This window comes from Salmo trutta, chromosome 31 (assembly GCF_901001165.1).
Source record: "Salmo trutta chromosome 31, fSalTru1.1, whole genome shotgun sequence".
NCBI lineage: Eukaryota > Metazoa > Chordata > Actinopteri > Salmoniformes > Salmonidae > Salmo > Salmo trutta.
Window position 1 is genome coordinate 17,735,677 of NC_042987.1, and position 22,468 is coordinate 17,758,144.

The 22,468-nt window shown below is 46.0% G+C and overlaps 1 protein-coding gene across 6 annotated transcripts in view; it reads left to right on the forward strand.

Annotated features, from left to right (window-relative positions):
• Positions 1-22,468, forward strand: part of LOC115169657 (zinc finger protein 521) — a 138,213-nt gene that overhangs the window by 61,576 nt on the left and 54,169 nt on the right. For 5 of the 6 annotated variants that reach the window (XM_029725503.1, XM_029725504.1, XM_029725498.1 and 2 more), the window contains 2 exons: positions 5,527-9,092; positions 9,466-9,550. In XM_029725503.1, coding sequence (XP_029581363.1) covers positions 5,883-9,092; positions 9,466-9,550 — 3,295 coding nt within the window. In that variant the 5' untranslated portion in view covers positions 5,527-5,882. The remainder of the gene's footprint in view (positions 1-5,526; positions 9,093-9,465; positions 9,551-22,468) is intronic. The other variant, XM_029725501.1, reaches the window with a different exon arrangement.

The window sequence follows — 22,468 nt, forward strand, 5'->3', positions numbered from 1 at the left end:
ATTCTAGAAAATAATGTCATGGCTTTAGAAGCTTCTGATAGGCTAATTGACATCATTTGAGTCAATTGGGGGTGTACCTGTGGATGTATTTCAAGGCTTACCTTCAAACTCAGTGCCTCTTTGCTTGACATCATGGGAAAATATAAAGAAATCAGCCAAGACCTCAGAAACAAATTGTAGACCTCCACAAGTCTGGTTCATCCTTGGTAGCAATTTCCAAATGCCTGAAGGTACCACGTTCATCTGTACAAACAATACTACGCAAGTATAAACACCATGGGACGACGCAGCCGTCATACCGCTCAGGAAGGAGACACGTTCTGTATCCTAGAGATGAATGTACTTTGGTGCGAAAAGTGCAAATCAATCCCAGAACAACAGCAAAGGACCTTGTGAAGATGCTGGAGCAAACAGGTACAAAAGTATCTATATCCACAGTAAAATGAGTCCTATATCGACATAACCTGAAAGGCCGCACAGCAAGGAAGAAGCCACTGCTCCAAAACCGCCATAAGAAAGACAGACTACGGTTTGCAACTGCACATGGGGACAAAGATCGTACTTTTTGGAGAAATGTCCTCTGGTCTGATGAAACAAAAATAGAACTGTTTGGCCATAATGACCATCGTTATGTTTGGAGGAAAAAGGGGGAGGCTTGCAAGCCGAAGAACTGTAATGGCTGTTGAATGGAGTAGACCAAGGCGCAGCGTGGTTAGTGCTCATCTTTGTAATTTAATGGAAAAATTTGAACACTTTACAAATAAACAAAAGACAGCCAAACAGTTCTGTCAGGTAAGATAACTAAATAGAAATAAACCACCCACAAAACCCAAAGGAAAACAGGCTACCTAAGTATGGCTCCCAATCAGCGACAACAATGTACAGCTGTCCCTGATTGAGAGCCATACCAGGCCAAAACAAAGAAATACCAAACATAGAAAAAAGGACATAGAATGTAACCCCAACACACACAGAAAAACACCCCCTGCCACGCCCTGACCAAACTACAATAACAAATAACCCCTTTTACTGGTCAGGACGTGACAAGAACACCATCCCAACCGTGAAGCACGGGGGTGGCAACATCATGTTGTGGGGGTGCTTTGCTGCTGGAAGGACTGGTGCACTTTACAAAATAGATGGCATCATGAGGACGGAAAATGATGTGGATATATTGAAGCAACATCTCAAGACATCAGTCAGGAAGTTAAAGCTTGGGCGCAAAAGGGTCTTCCAAATGGGCAATGACCCCAAGCATATTTCCAAAGTTGTGGCTTAAGGACAACAAAGTCAAGATATTGGAGTGGCCATCACAAAGCCCTGATCTCAATCCTATAGACAATTTGTGGGCAGAACTGAAAAAGTGTGTGCGAGCAAGGAGGCCTATAAACCTGACTCAGTTACACCAGCTCTGTCAGGAGGAATGGGCCAAAATTCACCTAACTTATTGTGGGAAGCTTGTGGAAGGCTACCTGAAACGTTTGACCCATGTTAAACATTTTAAAGCCAATGCTACCAAATACTAATTGAGTGTATGTATACTTCTGACCCACTGGGAATGTGATGAAAGAAATAAAAGCTGAAATAAATCATTCTCTCTACTATTATTCTGACATTTCACATTCTTAAAATAAAGTGGTGATCCTAACTGACCTAAGACATGGAATGTTTTACTATGATTAAATGTCAGGAATTGTGGAAAAACTGACTTTAAATGTATTTGGCTGAGGTGTATGTAAACTTCCGACTTCTTCTGTATCTGCCTGAATTCATAGTGCCAACTGTGGAGGAGGAATAATGGTCTGGTGCTGTTTTTCATGATTTGGGCTATGCCCCTTAGTTCCAGTGAAGGGAAATTCATTCTAGAGGATTCTGTGCTTCCAACTTTGTTGTAACAGTTTGGGGAAGGACCTTTCCTGTTTCAGCATGACAATTCTCCTGTGCACTAAGCAAGGTCCATACAGAAATGGTTTGTCGAGATCTGTGTTGAAGAACTTGACTGACCTGCACAGATCCCTGACCTCAACCCCATCAAATACCTTTGGAATGAATTGCAATGCCGATTGTGAGCCAGGCCTAATTGCCCAACATCAGTGCCCACCTCACTAATGCTCTTGTGCCTGAATGGAAGCAAGTCCCCGCAGCAATGTTCCAACATCTACTGGAAAGCCTTCCCAGAAGAGTGGATGCTGTTATAGCAGCAATGGGGGGAACAACTCCATATGAATGCCCCGGAATGAGATGTTCGACAAGCAGGTGTCCACATACTTTTGGTCATGTAGTGCATCTCTAGCTTAAACAGGCGGATTTTGATGGGGATTTTTTTATTATGTAAATTTGATTTCCGTGGGGCCGTGGAAATTGTAGGCTAAGGATTAAAGGAAAGAAGGGAGGGGTGGAGAAGGAGAGAGCTCAGAGAGAGAGGGAGAGAGAGAGAGACCAACATATTGAGCGAGAGAGAACTGAGACGAGAGAGAGGCTAATGTAAGACTGAGGAAAGAACCCAGTGAGAGAGACCAGAGAGAGAGAGAGGAAAGACTCCAGAGCCCAGAGAGAGAGCAGGGTAGAGGGACAGGCCCTAAGATGGAGGTCTTCCTCCCAGGACGTGACAGGCTGTTGGCTGTAGGATGCTCAGGAAGGCCTTGGCAGGCCAACAAAGACAGCCCTTCAGCTGCAGGGTGTACTTTTTCAGGCCCCAGCATCCCCTTTGGCAACGGCACAGAGAGTGCTGGCGTGCAGAGGCCCCAGAGACGGACGGACGGACGTGAAAGAAAAGGCCTTCTCGGCTCCCTGTTATTTACTCAGGCTGACGAGGACCTGGGCATTTCTTGTCTGGGTGAAGGAGGGGAAAAACAGGAGGGTCTCTCTATCTCTTAGGTCTCCTGGGGTTGAACAGTGCTTTCATCTGCCGTTGTTCACACGCTTGTCTTGACGGTCGTGTGTGTGTTACCTGAGCTGTTGACCTCAAGCACCATGGTGGTATATGATGGCCACCCTCCGATATAAGATATGGTCAAATATTTTGTATAGTAAACACAAGTTATCTCAAAAGTACTAGCTTCGAGGAGTCAGTAACCACCTGTTTGTCGAAAGCCATATCAGTGGGCCTTTTGAATGGTACACCAACGTCCTTTCAAAACAAGACAACGCATTAGTGGGAATAAGAACAGTACAGAGAAAGCAGCGTAGATATGATTCAGAAGATATTGGAGAACATGTGTACGATTAACAATACTGTACTCACATGTCCAATGTCAACACAGCTCTAATGTCTACACACAGATCATTTATTCAGTAGTGTTAATCAACAATGATGCACCACGAGAATGTTAATTCAATTAGGCATTGGACAGTTCAACTCAAATGATGACCCACTTGTATAATCCTTGTGTACATTACTCATGACTCCCGCTCCCCCGCTGTTTGGTATGTCTGTTGACTAATGTATGCAGCTCAATGTAATGAAGACATTATATACATTGTATAAATGAACTAAACAAAGAACGGAGGTTGCAGCCTTGACAGCATAGCAATGTCTGCCGGCCGTGCCATCGTCATTTAAGACAAGCAGGATTTAATGTAATATATATTTACTGTATCTGGCTATGTGTTTGTTTGTTTTGGTGTTGTCTCCGAGCCAAGATGTTTGACTGTAAGGCATTGGTTAGGGTCATTTCTCTCTGCTCTGCTGTCTACTCCTATCCTGGGAGAATGTGTATGCGTGTGTGTGTGTGTGTGTGCGTGCGTGTGTGTATGTGTGTGTGTGTGTGTGTGTGTGTGTGTGTGTGTGCGTGCGTGTGTGTGTGTGTGTGTGGAGGAGGGCATTCCACTGACTCACCCATCCTCCCTCCAACCAGAAAAAAACAACATGGATGAACTACATAAAGAAAGAAGATAAATCAGGCAAGGTTTGGTTTGCTGCTCCTTGGGTTTGACTCAGAGCTTGTGCAGTGGGCAGTGTGCCAGGGATAGGGGGGTGAAGGGGGGTCGGAGGTGGGAGGTAGGCAGGCTGTCCTCAATGTGCTGCTTTCAGCAGTTTGGAGGGGCAGGGGAATAACCTCCGACCCCATCTGTTTCCTGAAGATAGGCCCTGACGGGTGTAAGTACTCAGTGAGGGCATGTTATCCTGACTAAGGGCAGATCTCTCTCCCCAGCAAAAACAACAGAATGGGAGGGAGGGAGGGAAGGAGGGGGATGGGGGGAAGAGAAAGACTTATTCGTCAGCTAAAAGATAGCATGGTGAAGGGGAAGGTTGGATCCTGGAATGATCAAGGCTTTATGCTTTTCCTTTGTCCATCCCATGAATCTGTGCAGTTTCCTCTTGTTTTTCCCGTTCCAAGTTTTGGCCTTTTGACTTTGGCTTTCTTTCCGAAGGGGTTGGAATTACGTTGTTTTATTTAAATAAGGAAGTTCACAGCACTTAGAATTCGGCAGAGGGAAGAAGTGGTCCATCACCTTTTGAACCTGCTGGAAACTGGTTTTCTGCATTTTCCATTTTATATCACACTGTGTTCTGTATTCCGCACCATTGGAATGTCAATGAATAACCGATTGTGATAAAGAGACAGTAAATGAAAGATAAAAGCGATGGCACGTACTTCACTGCACCTGCTTGTCCTTGGTTGAAGTATTTATCCTACCCATGCTCCGCCCATCTCTCTCTCGCTCTCTCTCGCTCTCTCTCTCTCTCTGTCTCTCTGACCTCACCCTAACCCTACACAGTGCCCCGAAAGCACCGGCTGCCTTATGGCTCCATTCAGCCAGTGTTCACTCAGCTGAGCCAATATTCTATAATCTAATATCCATAGACTAATTGTCAGAACAGACCGCTTCTCCCTTACAAAGTCATTCGTTTGCGGTCGTGACGAGAGTGTTATTCTTACGTACGTGTCGACGTATGTGGACTTTTGTTTTCTTCTCTCCCTTGACATAAGGTCATTTTAAAGTCTATTTCTTCTAAACTATTCAGGTAATGTTTTAAGAATAATAGAAATTGTCTAATTTACCTCATGTGGGGGTTACATCTTGAAGCTCCCCATTGCCTTGTGTTGGGGATTAAATGTCAGAGAGATTTTAAGTCACAACGGGCTAAGCCATTACATGGCCACATACAAGGTTAATTGTGGTAAAATAATTTACATTTTTCTTTCCTTACCTGTAATTACACTTTGAATAGCAGGTTGAAGTGTAGGTTTTTAGATAATTCATAAGGCGAGGAATTGTTACCTCTGAGAGGCAAGCATAATGCAGTAGCAAGAGAAAACATTTCCAAGTAACAAAGGAATGTAAATTCATACTTAGCTACCTTGCAATTACCATACTGACTAATGCCACAGCAGCCCACCTTTACTATTTAACAGAGCTGAGACAAATGACTTCCTAATGAAATCTGACAAAACACCTTCTCTCTTTCTCCCTCTCCCTCTTGTTCCTCATTTTCGCCTTCTTCTATCTCTTATGCTCTCTCTCTTATGCTCTCTTATGCTCTCTCTCTCTCTCTCTTTGTTTCTCTGTATCTCTGTACAGATGGTGTTGATCTCGAGGATGATCCTTCCTGTTCTTGGCCTGCATCATCTCCATCCAGTAAAGACCAGACTTCCCCCGGCCACTGTGAAGACTATGATTTTGGCGAGGATGAAGGGGGCCCCGGCCTACCGTACCCATGCCAGTTCTGCGACAAGTCCTTCAGCCGTCTGAGCTTCCTGAAGCGCCACGAGCAGAGCCACGGTGACAAGCTCCCCTTCAGCTGCACCTTCTGCAGCCGCCTGTTCAAGCACAAGCGCAGCCGCGACCGCCACGTCAAGCTGCACACCGGCGACAAAAAGTACCACTGTGGCGAGTGCGACTCGGCCTTCTCACGCAGCGACCATCTCAAGATCCATATGAAGACCCACGCCTCCAACAAGCCCCACAAGTGCCCTGTGTGCCGCCGGGGCTTTCTCTCCTCCAGCTCCCTCCATGGACACATGCAGGTCCACGAGCGTGGCAAAGACGGTGGTGGCGGGGGGCCAGGCAGCGGCCTCTCCAGGGAGGAGTGGAAGCTGAAGGAGACGAGGAAGTGCAGCCGCTGTGAGGAGGGTTTTGATGTCCCTGAGGAGTTGCAAAGGCACATCGCCGAGTGCCACCCAGAGTGCTCTCCATCGGAGGACGGGGGCCTGTGTGGCGCCTTGCAGTGCATCTATTGCCACGAGCCCTTCAGCGACGAGGGTGTCCTGCTGACCCACATTGACCAGGCCCACAGTCGCGACCGCAAAGGTCACAACTGCGCCGTCTGCTCCGAGCACTTCCTCTCTGTGGAGGACCTGTACGCCCACATGGACGTCCACCAGCTCCCCGAATCCAGTAACCACAGCAACAGCCCATCCCTGCTCACTGTGGGCTACACCTCTGTCTCCAGCACAACCCCAGACTCCAACCTCTCCGTCGACAGCTCCACCATGGTGGAGGCAGCCCCGCCCATACCCAAGACCCGGGGGAGGAGAAAGAGGGCCGCCCAGCACACCTCACACGACATTGGGGGACGCTCGTCCAAGCAGCCCAAGATCTCCTACAGCTGTATCTACTGCAACAAGCAGGTGTTCTCTAGCCTTGCCGTGCTTCAGATACACCTGCGGACCATGCACCTTGACAAACCCGAGCAGGCACACACCTGTCAGTTCTGCCTAGAGGTGCTTCCCTCCCTGTTCAACCTGAACGAGCACCTGAAGCAGGTACACAATGCCGAGGACCATGCCACCCTGCTGGGCAGCCTGCCTGACACCCTGCTTCAGTGTAATTTCTGCACCGAGGTTTTAAGTGACCTCAACGCTCTTCAAGAACACATCCGCTGCTCCCACGGCTTCCCCAGCCCCGTGGCCAAGGAGAGTAACGCCTTCTTCTGTCCCCAGTGCTTCATGGGGTTCCTGACTGAGGCCACCCTGGAGGAGCACGTCCGTCAGACCCACTGTGACGGGGGCAGCCTGCGTTTCGACTCCCCCCTAGAGGTGACTCCCAAGGAGCCCATTGTGGAGGTGTACTCCTGCTCCTACTGCACCAACTCGCCCATCTTCAACAGCGTTCTGAAGCTGAACAAGCACATCAAAGAAAACCACAAGAACATTCCTCTGGCGCTGAACTACATCAACAATGGAAAGAAGTCTCTGCGGACCCTCAGCCCTTCCTCACCCGTATCGATTGATCAATCTTTCCTTCATGGTTCCTCCTCTCGCAGCAATCGTGGCACTAGCGAGTTCATCTGCAACCAGTGTGGGGCCAAGTACACCAGCCTGGACCTGTTCCAGACCCACCTGAAGACTCACCTGGATGGGATGCAGCCCCAACTCAACTGCCCCCAGTGCAACAAGGACTTCCCCAACCAGGAGTCCCTGCTGAAGCATGTGACGATCCACTTTACCATCACCTCCACTTACTACATCTGTGAGAGCTGCGACAAGCAGTTCACCTCGGTAGACGACCTGCAAAAACACCTGCTGGACATGCACACGTTCGTGTTCTTCCGCTGCACCCTCTGCCAGGAAGTGTTTGACTCCAAGGTGTCCACCCAGCTCCACCTGGCCGTCAAGCACAGCAATGAGAAGAAAGTGTACCGCTGCACCTCCTGCAACTGGGACTTCAGGCACGAGGCCGACCTGCAGCTGCATGTCAAGCACAGCCACCTGGAGAACCAGGGCCGGGCCCACCGCTGCATCTTCTGCGGGGAGTCCTTCGGCACGGAGGTGGAGCTGCAGTGCCACATCACCACCCACAGCAAGAAGTATAACTGCCGCTTCTGCAGCAAGGCCTTCCATGCCATCGTACTTCTGGAAAAGCACCTGAGGGAAAAGCACTGTGTGTTCGAGGGCAAGGCCCAGAACTGTGGTGCGAATGGCTCCACAACCGGAGGAGCGGACCACCACCCGGCGGCCAAGGATGACGCAGAGCTACAGGGTCTCCTGTCCAACAGCCATGTTGCAGGAGCGGCAGGATCAGGAGGCGTGTTGGAGTCTCCAAACAACCACGATGGGAGTGAGGAGGAAGTGGACACCGCTGACCCCTTGTTTGGGTGTGACATCTGCGGGGCGTCGTACACCATGGACTCACTCCTCACCAACCACCAGCTCCGAGACCACAACATCCGCCCGGGCGAGAGCGCCATGGCGAAGAGGAAGTCGGACATGATCAAGGGCACCCACAAGTGTAACGTCTGCCAGCGCACCTTCTTTTCAGAGGCAGGTCTGAGGGAACACATGCAGACCCACCTGGGCCCCGTCAAGCACTACATGTGTCCCATCTGCGGAGAGCGTTTCCCCTCGCTGCTCACATTGACCGAGCACAAGGTCACCCACAGCAAGAGCCTAGACACGGGCAGTTGCCGCATCTGCAAGATGCCCCTGCAGAGCGAGGAGGACTTCATGGAGCACTGCCAGATGCACCCCGACCTGCGGAACTCCCTGACGGGCTTCCGCTGTGTGGTATGCATGCAGACCGTCACCTCCACCCTGGAGCTCAAGATCCACGGCACCTTCCACATGCAGAAGACAGGCACCATGTCCACCAACCACCCCATTGGCCGCACCACCAATCTCGCCTCCCACCACCACAACCAGCATCACCACCAACAACACCACCAGGCCAACCAGAAACTCTTCAAGTGTGCCTCGTGTCTGAAGGAGTTCCGCTCCAAATCTGACCTGGTGAAGCTGGACATCAACGGGCTGCCTTACGGGCTGTGTGCCGCATGTGTCAGCGCCGCCGGCTCAAAGAGCTCCAGCCCCACGGTGATGAATGGAGGCAGGCAGCAGCAGCAGGGAGGGGGAGGAGCCACGACCCCGGCCATGCCTGTAACAGCATGGACCGCTCAGACGGAGAGACTCAGCCCCAGAGAGGGGAAAGGCAAGCCGCCCCATTCATCGTCATCGCCCTCCTCCTCTATCTCCTCGACCGCCACCAAGACGCGGTGCACCAGCTGCAATGTGAAGTTTGAGTCGGAGGCTGAGCTGCAGAACCACGTCCAGACAGTGCACAGGGAGCAAGGAGGGGACAGCAACAGCGGGCAGCTCAGGACCCCACAAGTCTCCCCCATGCCCAGGGCCAGCCCCTCGCAGACTGAGGAGGTGAGAGACCTTAATACAATGGAGATGAACACAATGAGCCAGTTTCCCGGACAGAGATTAAGCCTAGTCCTAGACTATAAAGCTATTTCAATGGAGATTCTTAATTGACCATGCCTTTTAGTCCACGACTAGGCTTACATGTGTCTGGGTAACCCATATATTACATAACTAATGTGTTAGAAAATGGCCAAATTAGAAAAGTATCCAAGTTTTTTGGTTGTCCAGTCAGCTTGTTTATTAACCGCACACATTAGTTATAGGATTTCTAGCCAAAGAAGTGCTCAGTAAGTCCTCAGTGCTCAGTAAGAATGTGACCATGTACTCTAAAACCATGTGTCCTTGTGTTGTCCTTTTCTCTTGGTTTCTTGCTTAGAAGAAGACCTACCAGTGCATCAAGTGTCAGATGGTCTTCTACAGCGAATGGGACATCCAGGTTCACGTGGCCAACCACATGCTAGGTAAGAGAGGTTACTCGGTTCTTATTTTCTCTCTATGTTTATGGTCACTTTTTTAGGAACTGTCTAAAGTAGTCAAACAAAGGAATATCGGTTCAACATATTGTTTAACTATTCAACATATTTCCCCAAGATATTACATTTATATTACATTTTGGTAATTTAGCAGACGCTCTTATCCAGAGCATATTATTACATGTAGCTTTACATCTTTCACATTCTCCCTATAGTGTAGTACTAAATACACCCTTTGTTGTAATACAAATAAGTACTGTTAGCATAACTATATAATATTCAATCCTCTATTTTTATACCTTGTGAACTGATGATGGTAGCCTCTGTGAAACACAAGAATGAACACGGTGTGTGTGCCTGCCCTTGATTTTCAGACATTTTGGTCCGTCAGTGCTGAAATGCCTGATCCTGTATGAAATGTATAAAAACAACAATGTAGCACAATTTGATGCATGTACGCTAAGTTCATCAAACAAGATTCTAGATACACTTGAATCAAATGTTATTCAACACATTATTATTCTGAAAGCTTGATTCCAACACAGAGAGTACACTCTTCTGTTCTATAATTCTCAAACGTCTTTACTTTTGGCGTTCATTTGTATGCAGGTAGAATAATTAGCAGAGAACACACAATTCAAAACCCAGGCTTCTTTCTTTCTTGCCTGAATTAAGTAGGCGTCTGAATTCCAGTCTCACCTTCCTTTATTCATTCATTTATTCATCTCGTTTGGCGGCTCTTTCATTACACCGCATTATCTGTTGTCTTCAGTGGGAGAGAGACTCATTGATCTGGAACCAACCTGCCTCTCTGTTTGGGATGCGCTCCTAGGCGCAGGTGAATTTAAACACGGCGGGCAATTCTATCAGGACCGCTGGGCAATTCTATCAGGAACACACTGTTTGTGCATAAACAATCACAGGCATGTGATTTGTGATTTTGATTTTGTGCTGTGTGCTGTGTGTGTGTGTGCATGTGCGTGTGTTTGTGTGTGACTGAAAGTGTATACATGTGTGGTTGGTTTGTATTCATCTGATCTGCTCTCTCTACACTACTGGGGGTGCCTAATGCAACACCATGCTAGCACTAGTCCTTTCTCTATCAGAGGCTGGCATGGTGCATGCTGTTTTGGTACAAAACAACCCCCCTACTGGTTACTTTATGTCTTTCAGCCACACATACTATTCCCCCATAATGTTAGAATCCAAACAGTTTCAGAAGAAGAATGGATAGACGATTGGTTTATTGAAGGATGTCCTACTTTTCTGACTCTATTCAGAATAAATACAAATGTGCGATGGATCAAAATAAAATATTGATTTATGGAATGAATTAAAAAAATGATACACTTCAAATAGATCAAAATTTAAATAGATATAACAATAAATGCTTAGTAATTGCCTTAACTTATGTTATTACACCAACATTGTTCGGAGGTGACCTTGGTTGGTTGTATATGCTGAGGAATGTCTCTCTCTGCTCTCCCTATCCAACAATGGGAGGGTTAAACCCGGAGCAGGCTGTTATTACCACAAAGCCAATTTGGCCCCAAAAAAACCCGAAAACCCCACCTTCCTCATTTAGAAAAAGCTCTAAATACCTTCTTTCTCTCTCCCTGAAAAAGGGACACTTTCTCCCTTTAATGGCCATCTGCACAGGACAGGGGAAACGGGGGTCTGGGGTCATCTCCGCTCAGCTGTCAGCGTTATTAGCCTAGGTAATGGAGCAGTCGCTGGATTCATAGGGGTGCTGTTTTCAACCCATGCCCCGCTCCACTCCTGCCCCCCTTCGCACTGGTGTCGCTTCACACTGATAGCTCTATATATAGTGATGTGGCCTGACATACCACTATCGCTAAGTGTATGGAATAACAGGGCCCGAGAATTGTCTCACCGACCGAGACAGGACAATCTCAGCTGTCTATCTTTGTAATACAATAGTCTCCGAACATAAGCCAAGTGCACTCTGTCTCCCCCTTCCTTCCTTCCTTCCTTCCTTCCTTCCTTCCTTCCTTCCTTCCTTCCTTCCTTCCTTCCTTCCTTCCTTCCTTCCCCTCTCTCCCATCCTAACCAAAAAGCTAGGTTTCCCTCTCCCCCCCATCCTAACCAAAAAGCTAGCTTTCCTTCTCTCCCCCATCCTAACCAAAGTGGTAGCTAGCTAGTGGCCTCCTCATTTATACATCTGCCAGCACATTTTGATGCATGGATATTATACTCGGATGATGACAGACCAACCTCCTATTCTCCAACAGACAGAAAGCACAGCTCTGGTGCATTGCTACTCAACATTTAGCATGATAATCAGGGAAATGGAAGGGAGGGAGGGGGGGTGACCGTGAATGGCTGTAGGAGGAGTGTGCGCTACACTGCAGAGAAGCCCTAGCCTGGCTAAACCAGAATGAACCATTGTCCCCCATGCGAATGCAGCATTCAGTCTGGCTTAACCAGGCTAGACCAGTCCTGGCCAAGCCCTGGAAACAGCCCCATGTGTCTTAAGATGGAGGCTGCAGCCTGCTAGGGCCCAGATGGATCAGTACACATTTGCTGTACAGCTGGTCGCTCTGTTTGGGGACCTGGTGTGATACTCCTATGGAGAAAAAAATGATATCGCCACCATCCAAGGAGCAATTTAATAGCAGCGCAGAAGACAGCTGGCCACTCTTTAGTTTAGAGCGTTTTTTTTGGCATGGCGCACTTACAGAATTGAGGGTGTCCGATTCATCTCCAGAGACAAACAGATTTATACTGCTTTCAGCTGTTGTGGTCATCAACCCACAAATCCCTCATTTGTATCTTTTTTTGTGTAGGATGCTGATTAAGGCATTCCACATCTTCCACACAGACAAAACAGCAATGTGTGTCAGTCATCATCTGTTTAAGTTGAATGAGACAAAACTCTCTAACTGACATTCATTTTCCACTTATATTGTTTGTTTTGAACTGTTTGCCTTTGAAGGTCTTTCATATGTCAGTTAAGCCTGTTGGGTTTTAAGCAGCAGGCCATCACCTCTCCACAGAGCTTCACTTTAACCTCCCTGTGAACTCTGACATTTGGAAAATCATGGGGGGGACTTTTGACCCATTTATCCTACTCTTCCAAATACCACTGTGTGGATTTCAGTGACCACTGACATGTTTGTAAAGCATGGGCACTGAGCAAGGTGCTTAAAAGGTGAAAAAGGGTCCCCATTTTCACAGTTTTGATCCTTTCTTTTTACACTGGTCCAGCCCAAGTGGCTACTCCAGCCAAGGTGGCAAGGCTCAGAAGGACAATCATAAACAAACAGACCCTGGGCAGCACATTCCAGAAAGTGGTTTTGGGGTCACCTCTACCAGTTTTTGGGCTGGTGACAGGACAACGCTGAGCCTGCAGCCAAGTCAGGGAGGAGCCTTCTCCCGCTCACAGAGCGAAGCCGGTGGCCTGGTCAGCCTGGGCAGAGGGGGGTGGGGGACGGGGTCCGGGGGCGGAGAGGGAAAGGCACATTTGCTGTACAGCTGGCCGCTCTGTGTGAAGCAGGCACAGTGGGCCGTTACAGAGCTGGAGAGAGGAGGGTGAGGAGCATGAGGTCTCTAGCCCTCCTACAGTTTCTACCTCTCTCTGTTATCTCTCCGTCCCTGACTCTCCCTGACTCTGTTTTTCATACTAACCACCAATCTGGCAACCCGTACTGTGTTTGGCTTTTAGTGATGATAGGGTAAGCTGGGAAGTATAGCTGTATTTTAGAGTTAAAAAGCTTGTTTCTTTTTTCGTACCATCCACCAATCTGGCAACCCTTATTGTGTTTGCCTTTTAGTGATGATAGAGTAAGCAGGGAGGTATAGCCGTATTTGAGGCTAAAATGCTTGTTTTGTTGCATTCTAAAGGGCTGCAAATTACCCCTGACACATATCCTCCTTGTTTTGGGTCCCTGGAGCAGCTTGGGCAATGGTGTGTTGATTATGCCATCTTTGTCACTGTCTCTTCTTCACTGGTGGCGACACACTCACTCACTCGCTACTCCATTAAAGGACATTTCTTTTCATGGTGCGTAAAGAAATGTGATAGTTTTAGTGTTGTTTTTCCCCCCTCCCAAATGTCCTGCCCTGAAATCCTCTTTTGATTTGCTTGTTATTACCACGAGACAACATAACAATAAGATATAGCCTACCTGTGCTCTTCAGTGAATGCAAGTCATTCATAAGGCGCATACACATTTAGTCTGTTAACAAACATAGTGGAACGAGCTTTCACTCCTAGGGGGCTGGATCAGACTCCTAAACCCAATAGTAAACACAACACACCACAGCAACAGGAACTGGATCAATGTTATGAAATAAATAAGAGAACAGACCATCCCCGCTCCGACCAGCCCAGACCAGCCACTGGAAACAAAAGGAAGCCATGCGTACTGTATACAGAGTAGACAGCGTGATTTCCTAGCCTGCTTTTTATTAATTGGTGATTAATAATAACGCCTCTCCGTTCGTTAGCACAGTCACCTCCCGTGCAGCCGAGTGTGCTGCTGCTAATATGCAATTAAGCGCACCTTCCTTCCCGTTACATTCTACCTCTCTGCCTAACTAATGTGGCGTCCACGAGTAGCATAGTGAAACAGGCTGCAAAGAAATATACCGCCTACAGTATCTTTAGTTTCAACACATTCAATTACACAGTTTTTACCTCATGGATTCTAGCTACTTCCTTGTAAAAAAAAAAGTTACAAATGACTCCTTTAACTGAGAGACTGTCTGCATTAAAAACTTTTACGGCATTGCGGTAAAGGTACTATTCATGGAAAGCTATGTTTGTTGTAAAGCAGGGGTTCTTGACATCACCGTTGGGATGATCTGTTCCTAGGCCAGACAAGCTCAGTCTGATGTGGTCCTTATCAATAGATTTTCTTGACATTTCCCCACACCTCACAGACTAGGCCAACATGTGAGAAAATATGTGATGCTCCTACAGTTCATACGGTTTGTTTGCACAAGCTTTGAGCAAACAATGTCTGGACTGGTAGGCAGATGATTGGTAGGCAGATGTCAGGTCACCATGGTGATTTTATTTTGGCAAATCCTTTTGAGGAGATATGGTTGCAGTTCTCTATCTCGTTGTTATCACCTACACACAGCATACCATTTTCTCAACCTTTGCTTTTTGATATTTTGAAATCTTACCTCAGAATAGCATTATCTTATAATTAAAAACCTAATGAAGAATTTGGCTGTTGTAGCTCTAGCCCAGCTACCACGTAACATGGTTGCTCTGCTGACACGGAATGAGCTCGAGGTAGAAAGCACTTTCTTCCTGTTCTCCAATCCTGGCTTCTCTATGTTTTATTAATATACAGGAGGGATGTCTCCTTTAGAGTGTTAATGCCAACCCTTGTTCTGAAGTGCCCTATTAATACTGGATGATCAGAATTAACCTCTCCAGTCCTGTCCCTCCCTGGAGGTTCCCGAGATGTCACCGAGGCCATCGGAGCATGCGCAGCACGGCCTGCCCCGGTCCGAGAGGGTTGCTAAGCAGTCAGACGGGGAGGGGGCTTATGGGAGCAGTGCAAACAGACAGCTCTGCCTTCGTAAAGGTCAACGGTGCAACCCACACCTCTCAAATCCCAGACTGGCGTCACATAGTGTGACCCAGAATCTAAGCGTGCCTGGAGAGAGATGCCTCCCTCCGACCTGCATGGGGAGAATTACAGGGCTAACATTGTGTTGTGGTAGACTGATTTTGGCTTTAGAGGTTGTCACCACCAATGGTAGAGTCACTGATCTATCTATATCTGGATTACCTATGAACTCCTTCCCTGTTGGTGTCAGCTGGGAGAATATGCAGTAGTACATCCATGCTGGAAAGCATTACAGAGAAAACATTCCAGTGGTAAAGCCGTATCACATGCAAGTTATGTGGCTATGAACCAACAACAAACAGCCAAAGAGATACCCAATGAATCCACAAAGTTTTGAAACACTGTTTATGGCGCACAATTGGTGTTTCCAAAGTGCTGTGTAACGATTGACTGTTCTCATCAACGCTCGGTGTGTGAACGACAGACATGGGAGGAGAGGGGAGGGGGTAGAGCGTGAGCCCCTCAAAAGGCCCCCCAGCGTCAAAGCCTTAATAATCATGTGAGCGGCACTGGACTTCATTACCCTCCTGTTCGACAGGCGGAGTGCCAGCCTGGATCGCTGGCTGGCTGTGGCAAGGTCAACGTCGGAGGAAAAACCAGTTACTGTGTTACTCCGGAGCGGGAGCAGAACGGGAGTGGAGGAGAGGGGCTGCCATCTGTCAGCTCGGGCCTGCCATACCCGCAGAGCAAATGGACACGGGCGGCCAGAGGAGAGGCCACAGACACATCGAGCTAAACCCACCGAGCATAACACTGAGGCCTGGACGGACAGAGAGCCAGCCAAACGCAGAGCACAGAGATGGACCTTGATGCTGCAGCTAAACACAGGGACAGTGCAGGGACAGTTGTGTGTACATAGAGCTAGCTAGCGCCGTATAGTTGGCACTGGGTTCTGTGTGTTTATGTCTGTTTGTTTTTTAGTGTGAGTGCACTATTGGGCTCTGGCTGTTATGAGTCCAGATGGCAAAGTATTGAACACAAACATGATCTGTTGCAGTGTGTTGTTAGATTATAGTCATTCTTGACATTTTAGGTCTATTTGATAAAGACCTCCCTTTTCATGTTGTGGTCACTTGTCAGAGGAGAGAGGGTGTCATATTACATTTGCATTGTTGCCATTCAGAAGAGCTCTTCACATCTCTATACTGCCCCTACACTACTGTAGTAGTAACATATACCTTTGCCATGCTGTACTTCCTGACTTGTACAACAACAGCCTCATATGAATGGCAGTTTTACAAGCGTCATCCCTTCGTTCTCAGGCATTGGTGGCTGTGTTGTTTCTCCTTGCCTCACCATGTACAGTACACTGGGTCTGTGGACGAAACAAACTGGGCGTCTAATCTAGGGAGCGACCCTCTCAGTGAAGACCTTTATGATGCCCTCTGGCCAACGTGGAGCAGAGTGAAGGAACCCTGTGGAATGTTCCAAAGCGCTCTCTAATAGGTTTCAGGTGCTGCTGGCCACAGGCCAGCCCCCCTCGCCCCCTCGCCCCCTCCCCCCCCAACCCCCCTCCTGTGTCCCGTGTGATAGCAGCCCTGCCTGCAACCATGCAGTGAAAGCATCGCCATTTCTCCTGTCAAGGAGACAGGTCAGACACATGAAAACGGACACCCATCATTTAGAGAGGAAATTGTCCATAGATTTTTACCCCCAGTTTCAGAGTCTTTGTCATTTTGACTTTCATTTAATTTGGTACCGTGTGGTATTCCTGTTGTTTGCCTGAGTGAAATGTTTCTTTAGCTTGTTAACTATACTCAGAATTATGCTACAGGCTACAAATAATTGCCATGTTCCCTTTAGATCAATAAAAAGGTAAGTGTACAATTTCTTACAGTGGACTCTCCTTACCTGATCTCTTAACATTGTAGATGAGGAGAAACCAGATCTGCACTTTATCCCTCCAACTCTTCCTCTCCTCAGCTCCTCATCTTAGAAAGTTCCTCCTTGTTTCCCCTGTTCCGTTCTGTGACTGCAGGCCCCTCAGGCTCCATCGTCAACACACTCCGGAACACTGGGAGAGGAGATAGTCCTGGGCGATTCCTTTCTCATTAATGGAACTCACACAGGAACTCCCAGGATGAAAGCTGCATTACATATTACGGATTCATGTTGATATATCATTGCTAATACAGATACTCGACTCTGCTGAGGAGGAATTGTGTCGGCGTGGCGCAGATTTAGTCTGTATCATGGTTTTAATTTAGAGGATCCATTTCAGTTTTGTTGTGTGGAGGATAATGTGTGTGCTGCGTTCATCATCTGCATGGCATTGTTGAATACTCATTTCTAATTGGCTTGAAGGGCATTCTACAGCGTGCATTGTTTCCCTATAACGCACAGTATATCAGCACAATATAATGAAAAGGCAATAGTTCATTCTTACATGTTCTATGTTTGAGCTGCTTTTGAAAGCAAAAGTCGAATTGAAAACATTATTTGCATTGTATAATAGCAAGCTAGGACTGGAGGTTTGGTTAACTAAACTAGCAAGTCTGTTTGGTTACCAAGGCAACTACTTTAGCTATCTAGTAAACTTTCTTCCTACTGCAGTGGATGTTCTACCTGCAAATGAACACATTTCTAGCGGCAAATGTGTTCAATTATAGCCATGGTATAAAAGGGATCATGCAACTCTGTTGAAGGTTAGTTCCACTCCACGTGGAACACACCTTCCACGTCATTCATTCTTTTCCACAGAACGCATAGCCCCTCGTTGATTATCCATTATTTACACGTTGAATTCTGTTACAACATTATCCCCGCCACAATAGATGTGCTCATCTTGTAATGCAAGACAGCAAGAGCATACAGTATAGTGATTTTGCCTTATCAACAGTAAAATAAAGACCAATTCTGTGCAAGATTCAGTGCTTTTTGGTTCCTGAGCTTAGATATATGGTTTTGTTAAATATTTTGTTAAAAAAATGTAATATAGTTGATCAGGAATAGTTTTTGTTGCCTTTGAATTTTTTATTGACACATTTAACTTTATGTTCATTTATATGATTATAAAAACACAATATAGTCGACTTCGACATAGACATTTGTTATTGACACATAAAAATAAAATAAAAATCCGCCCAGAGCAAGGCCGGGCATTAGTTAGTTAGACATTAGTGGTGGAATGTTCGCAGATGTTCTTCTCTTTTAATTCCTTTTGTCTTTCCATTTGTCCCATCGGCGCCTGGAGATGCCAACCTTAAGCCACTCTAGCTCTGATTAATCTTTAACATTTATAATTACTAATTAAGTTAGTAAGAGACTTTTAATGTAGTCCTCCTTCAAATGGGGAGCAGAGAGGACAACAGATCATTAGCTTCAATAATGAACGTGGATGAGACAGATAATAGTCTATGATACAGAAGGTGAACAATGACAGTTATATTAAATGAGGTGGATGGGAAGCTCTGGAAGACAGTACTGTGGTTGAGTGGTGCCACAAAGTAGAGAGTCCAGTGTAGAGTAAATAAACAACATTGAAATGGAAGGATTGTGAGAGAAAATGTGCTTTTCTAGTTGGTAGACAAACTGTAGGATGTTGTTGGTTGGGACTGCTGTTGTAATATATTCCATGTGTCTTTTGTTCATATACAGTGATTAAATATTGATCATAGGTGTCAAGTGTTTTGATAGATGTTACAGTTGCAGGGACTATGTTTTTGGAAAAAATCTCATCACTTTAGTCATTATCATGGTGGCTGTGCTGTGAGAGATAGTGCCCATTAAAATAGTCATTTCATCTCTGTTTTTTTTTACCTTAACAACGACAATGATGCTAACCTGGCACTTCCCACAAGCCGGCCCACTTTGGGGAAGGTGCTTATGCCATAATGATTATTATCATTAAGAAGATATTAATGTGCTTAGTGCTTGTGACCCAGCTGCTCATCATGGCCTGAGCTCCCCATCGGTGGAAGGGAGAGGGGTCGCTGCCAATATGGACCCTGCACTGGGGCCACAGGGACCACCGCCCACCTGTCTAGGGGCTCTCAGGGTCACCGAAGGTGACCAGTTTGGTTGTTAGTCGAACCTACTGTATGGCTACATTTGGTGGAAGTTATGGATTTGTGTTAGTGTGTTTATAGTACGTTTATACTGTATGTGGGTATGATTAATAAAAACATCAACCAAATAATAGGTTGAATTTCTAAGGTCATAATGAATCCAAGTGGTTATTATAATAACTAAGCCAGTTCTCAAACATCTCCCTCTTATACAATATTGGCATACATATTCATTGTAACTCTGTTATTCTGATACGAGGGGAAATGTATGTTTTCCCTTAAGAGATTTATTCCACATAATTATACAGTGAATTTCCATGTTACTATTATCACCCACTTTCCAACAGTGGAGCCGTAATACTGCATTTTTGTGGAAATGATTTGTTTAATTTCTGGCAATAGATGAAATATGACAAAAACAGGCAGTGTGGCATTACCATACAAGAGCTTTCTCTTTTACTAATTTCCACAATGACAGTGAATTAAGGAAGTGTGCGAACGTCATACTGTAGTTGCAGTAACCGAGGAGTAGGAGAAACATGCTCTATGTCTATGACAACTGTGAGTGGGTCATGATTTACATATCGCTGTAGATGGGGAGGTTGGAGGACTCCTACTCTGTTAGAGTAGCTCAGTGCAGTGTGTTGTGGTCGTCACGGAGACAGTGTGTGTGGAGCTAGCTGTAGGCTGTCTGGCTCGCTCTCCTTCTTTCCCAGTTTCAAATTGCTGCTTCATTAGGACTTGGAAGAGAATCCCGTGGTTAGATTTAATCAAACGAATCGCTATGGCAGACTCACACAATCAATCACAATCCTTATCCAATATGTTACATTCTGTAACTACCATGTTGGCTTGGAGAAAAGTCAATTACAACGCTCTCCACTTTCGCTTTCTGTTACTTTTCTGTGGTATTATGATCGTTTTGCTGTTATTACATTGTGCATACATGTGGAGTTTGCATCTAGTTTATGCAGTTTTTCATGTCATAGTTATTGTATGACACACACACACACACACACTTACTTCTTGTAGGTTATGATATGCCCTATCTATAAGAAACAAATGAACTATTAATATACATCTAGCACTTGTATTTCTATTTGTATTTATTATGGATCCCCATAAGCTGCTGCCAAGGCATTCTTCCTGAGGTCCGGCCAAATTAAGGCAGTTATGCCATTTTAAAAACATTACAATACATTCACAACAGATTTCACAACACATTAAGTGTGTGCCCTCAGGCCACTACTCTACTACCACATATCTACAACACATAATCCATGTGTACGCTTGTGCCACTCAATAGTGCTTCTCTGTCTCTCCTTTTAAATGATTTGCTTTCTTAGTTTGGCTCCCTGGATGTTATATTCACCCTATAGCAGCCCTTTAGCACACACGCGCACACGCACGCACGCGCGCGCACACACACACACACACGCGCACGCACACACACACACAAGCCGTCATTGTAAATAATAATTTGTTCTTAATTGACCTGCCTGGTAAAATAAAGGCTGAAAACACACACTCTCTCACAGACACACACACAAACACACACCCTTGGTTGGGTAGGGCCACAACTGCTGTTCTTCCTTTCTCTCACGGTGCGGTGTGGTGCAGAGCAGTGCGGTCCCAAAGTGGCTCCTCGGGCTCGGCTGCCAGTTGTTTGCCAGCGTCTCCGGGTGGAATTCATTCAAATTAAAGCGTCAGAATGAGGCCCAGGTCCCAGAATGCCGTGTCCCACTCCTTCATCAGCATTCCGCCGATGAGAGTAATTAAAGCCGAAATTAATTCTGCTGTAAGCAGAGGAGCCACAGAATAACTGATATTAGAGGCTGGATGATGAATGCTTGGCATCAAGAGAGGTCTCAGGGGATAGAAGGGGAAAATTCACAGATCTCTCTGTCTTTCTTTCTCCCTTCTCTCTCTGTCTTGTTCTCTTCCCTTTTCTCTCTCTTTCTATGTTTCCATCTTTCTCTGTGTTTGCCCTGTCTACTTTTCTCTCCACTCTTTTCATCTCTTTCACTGTGTTCCCTCTCTTTTTGTATTCCTTCCTCATTCTTCCCCTCTCCTTTTATCCTCGGGATCACAGTTTTGTCATGACAGGGCTATGCTAAAGATTGCTATGCGCATACAAGCCAGAATGTGGAATTGAGATCCCATAGAGATCTCTTCATTAGGCTGCCTCTACCAGCCCAGATGAAAAATAGATGTTATGGAGAGTCATTTCCTGGTCTCTTGGCATTGTGACATGACATTGTACCCTCTTAGCATTTGTCACCTTGAATGTTAGTGTTGAGTGAAGCTGCAAATGCTGGCAGTTTATAACAGGTGACGCTAAGAGCGGTAATGGAGAATGTGTACTGGTAAGGCTGTAGCCATAATGTTATCAGTAGAGCCAAAATTCTGAATTTGCACTACTTCATCATGTATCTGTTCTCTTTTTTATGTATTTTTTATTTATACAACAACTACAATCCAGGTTATTATTATTACATTTTTTATGATCCAAAATGTATTTTGGTTGGTCTATTTAAGTACAGAATAGCAGTATTTATACCGTAGAAAAACACAGCCTCTTCTTGAAGATCTTATTTTCTAGGCACAGTTTGATATTGAAGCCAGACGGTTACAAGATGATGTGATATTTTAGCCAGCATGATTCAATGATCCCCGTGTCCCCTGACACTTTATTTTTGGAATAGCATGTCTTTAGCAAGAGCAGTCACAAGACTGAAAGACAAAAAACTACACTCAAGAAATAAAAAGACACAGATTGGACAAGGCTCAGCGTTGTCAGCTCAGCATTGTGAATGTTTTTAAAACTCTCTTAGAATCAAATGAAACTGAACAAAAGGTTAGCCCTTGTGGGGTTTATGATAATGTAATATACAATGCTGCCATGGAATTTGCCAATGCATGTCTTTGCACTGTCTGACTCAGAGGGACGAGTGAATGGTAATGAAGCTGACCTCTGCCCTCTCTCTTAGTCTGCCCCTGTGGGTATAGCACTTTAGAAAGTAGATAAACAACATATACTGTATCAGTCTTGGTATGTTGTGCTCCCCTGTCTTCTTTGTAACATCATATTGGTATATTTTGGAATATGTGAATAGATTGTATGGCTTGTAGTGCTACTGTACTTAATATGTTACTGGTTTGTTCAAGAATATGAAGAAATATTTCATAGAAATCAGAAAAGAACCTCAACTTGAGAATTGCTGACCGCCATTAAGAATTAAAGGCCTGCTGTGGTTTGGCGGCAGGCATTGGAGACCCAGAGTGAAAAA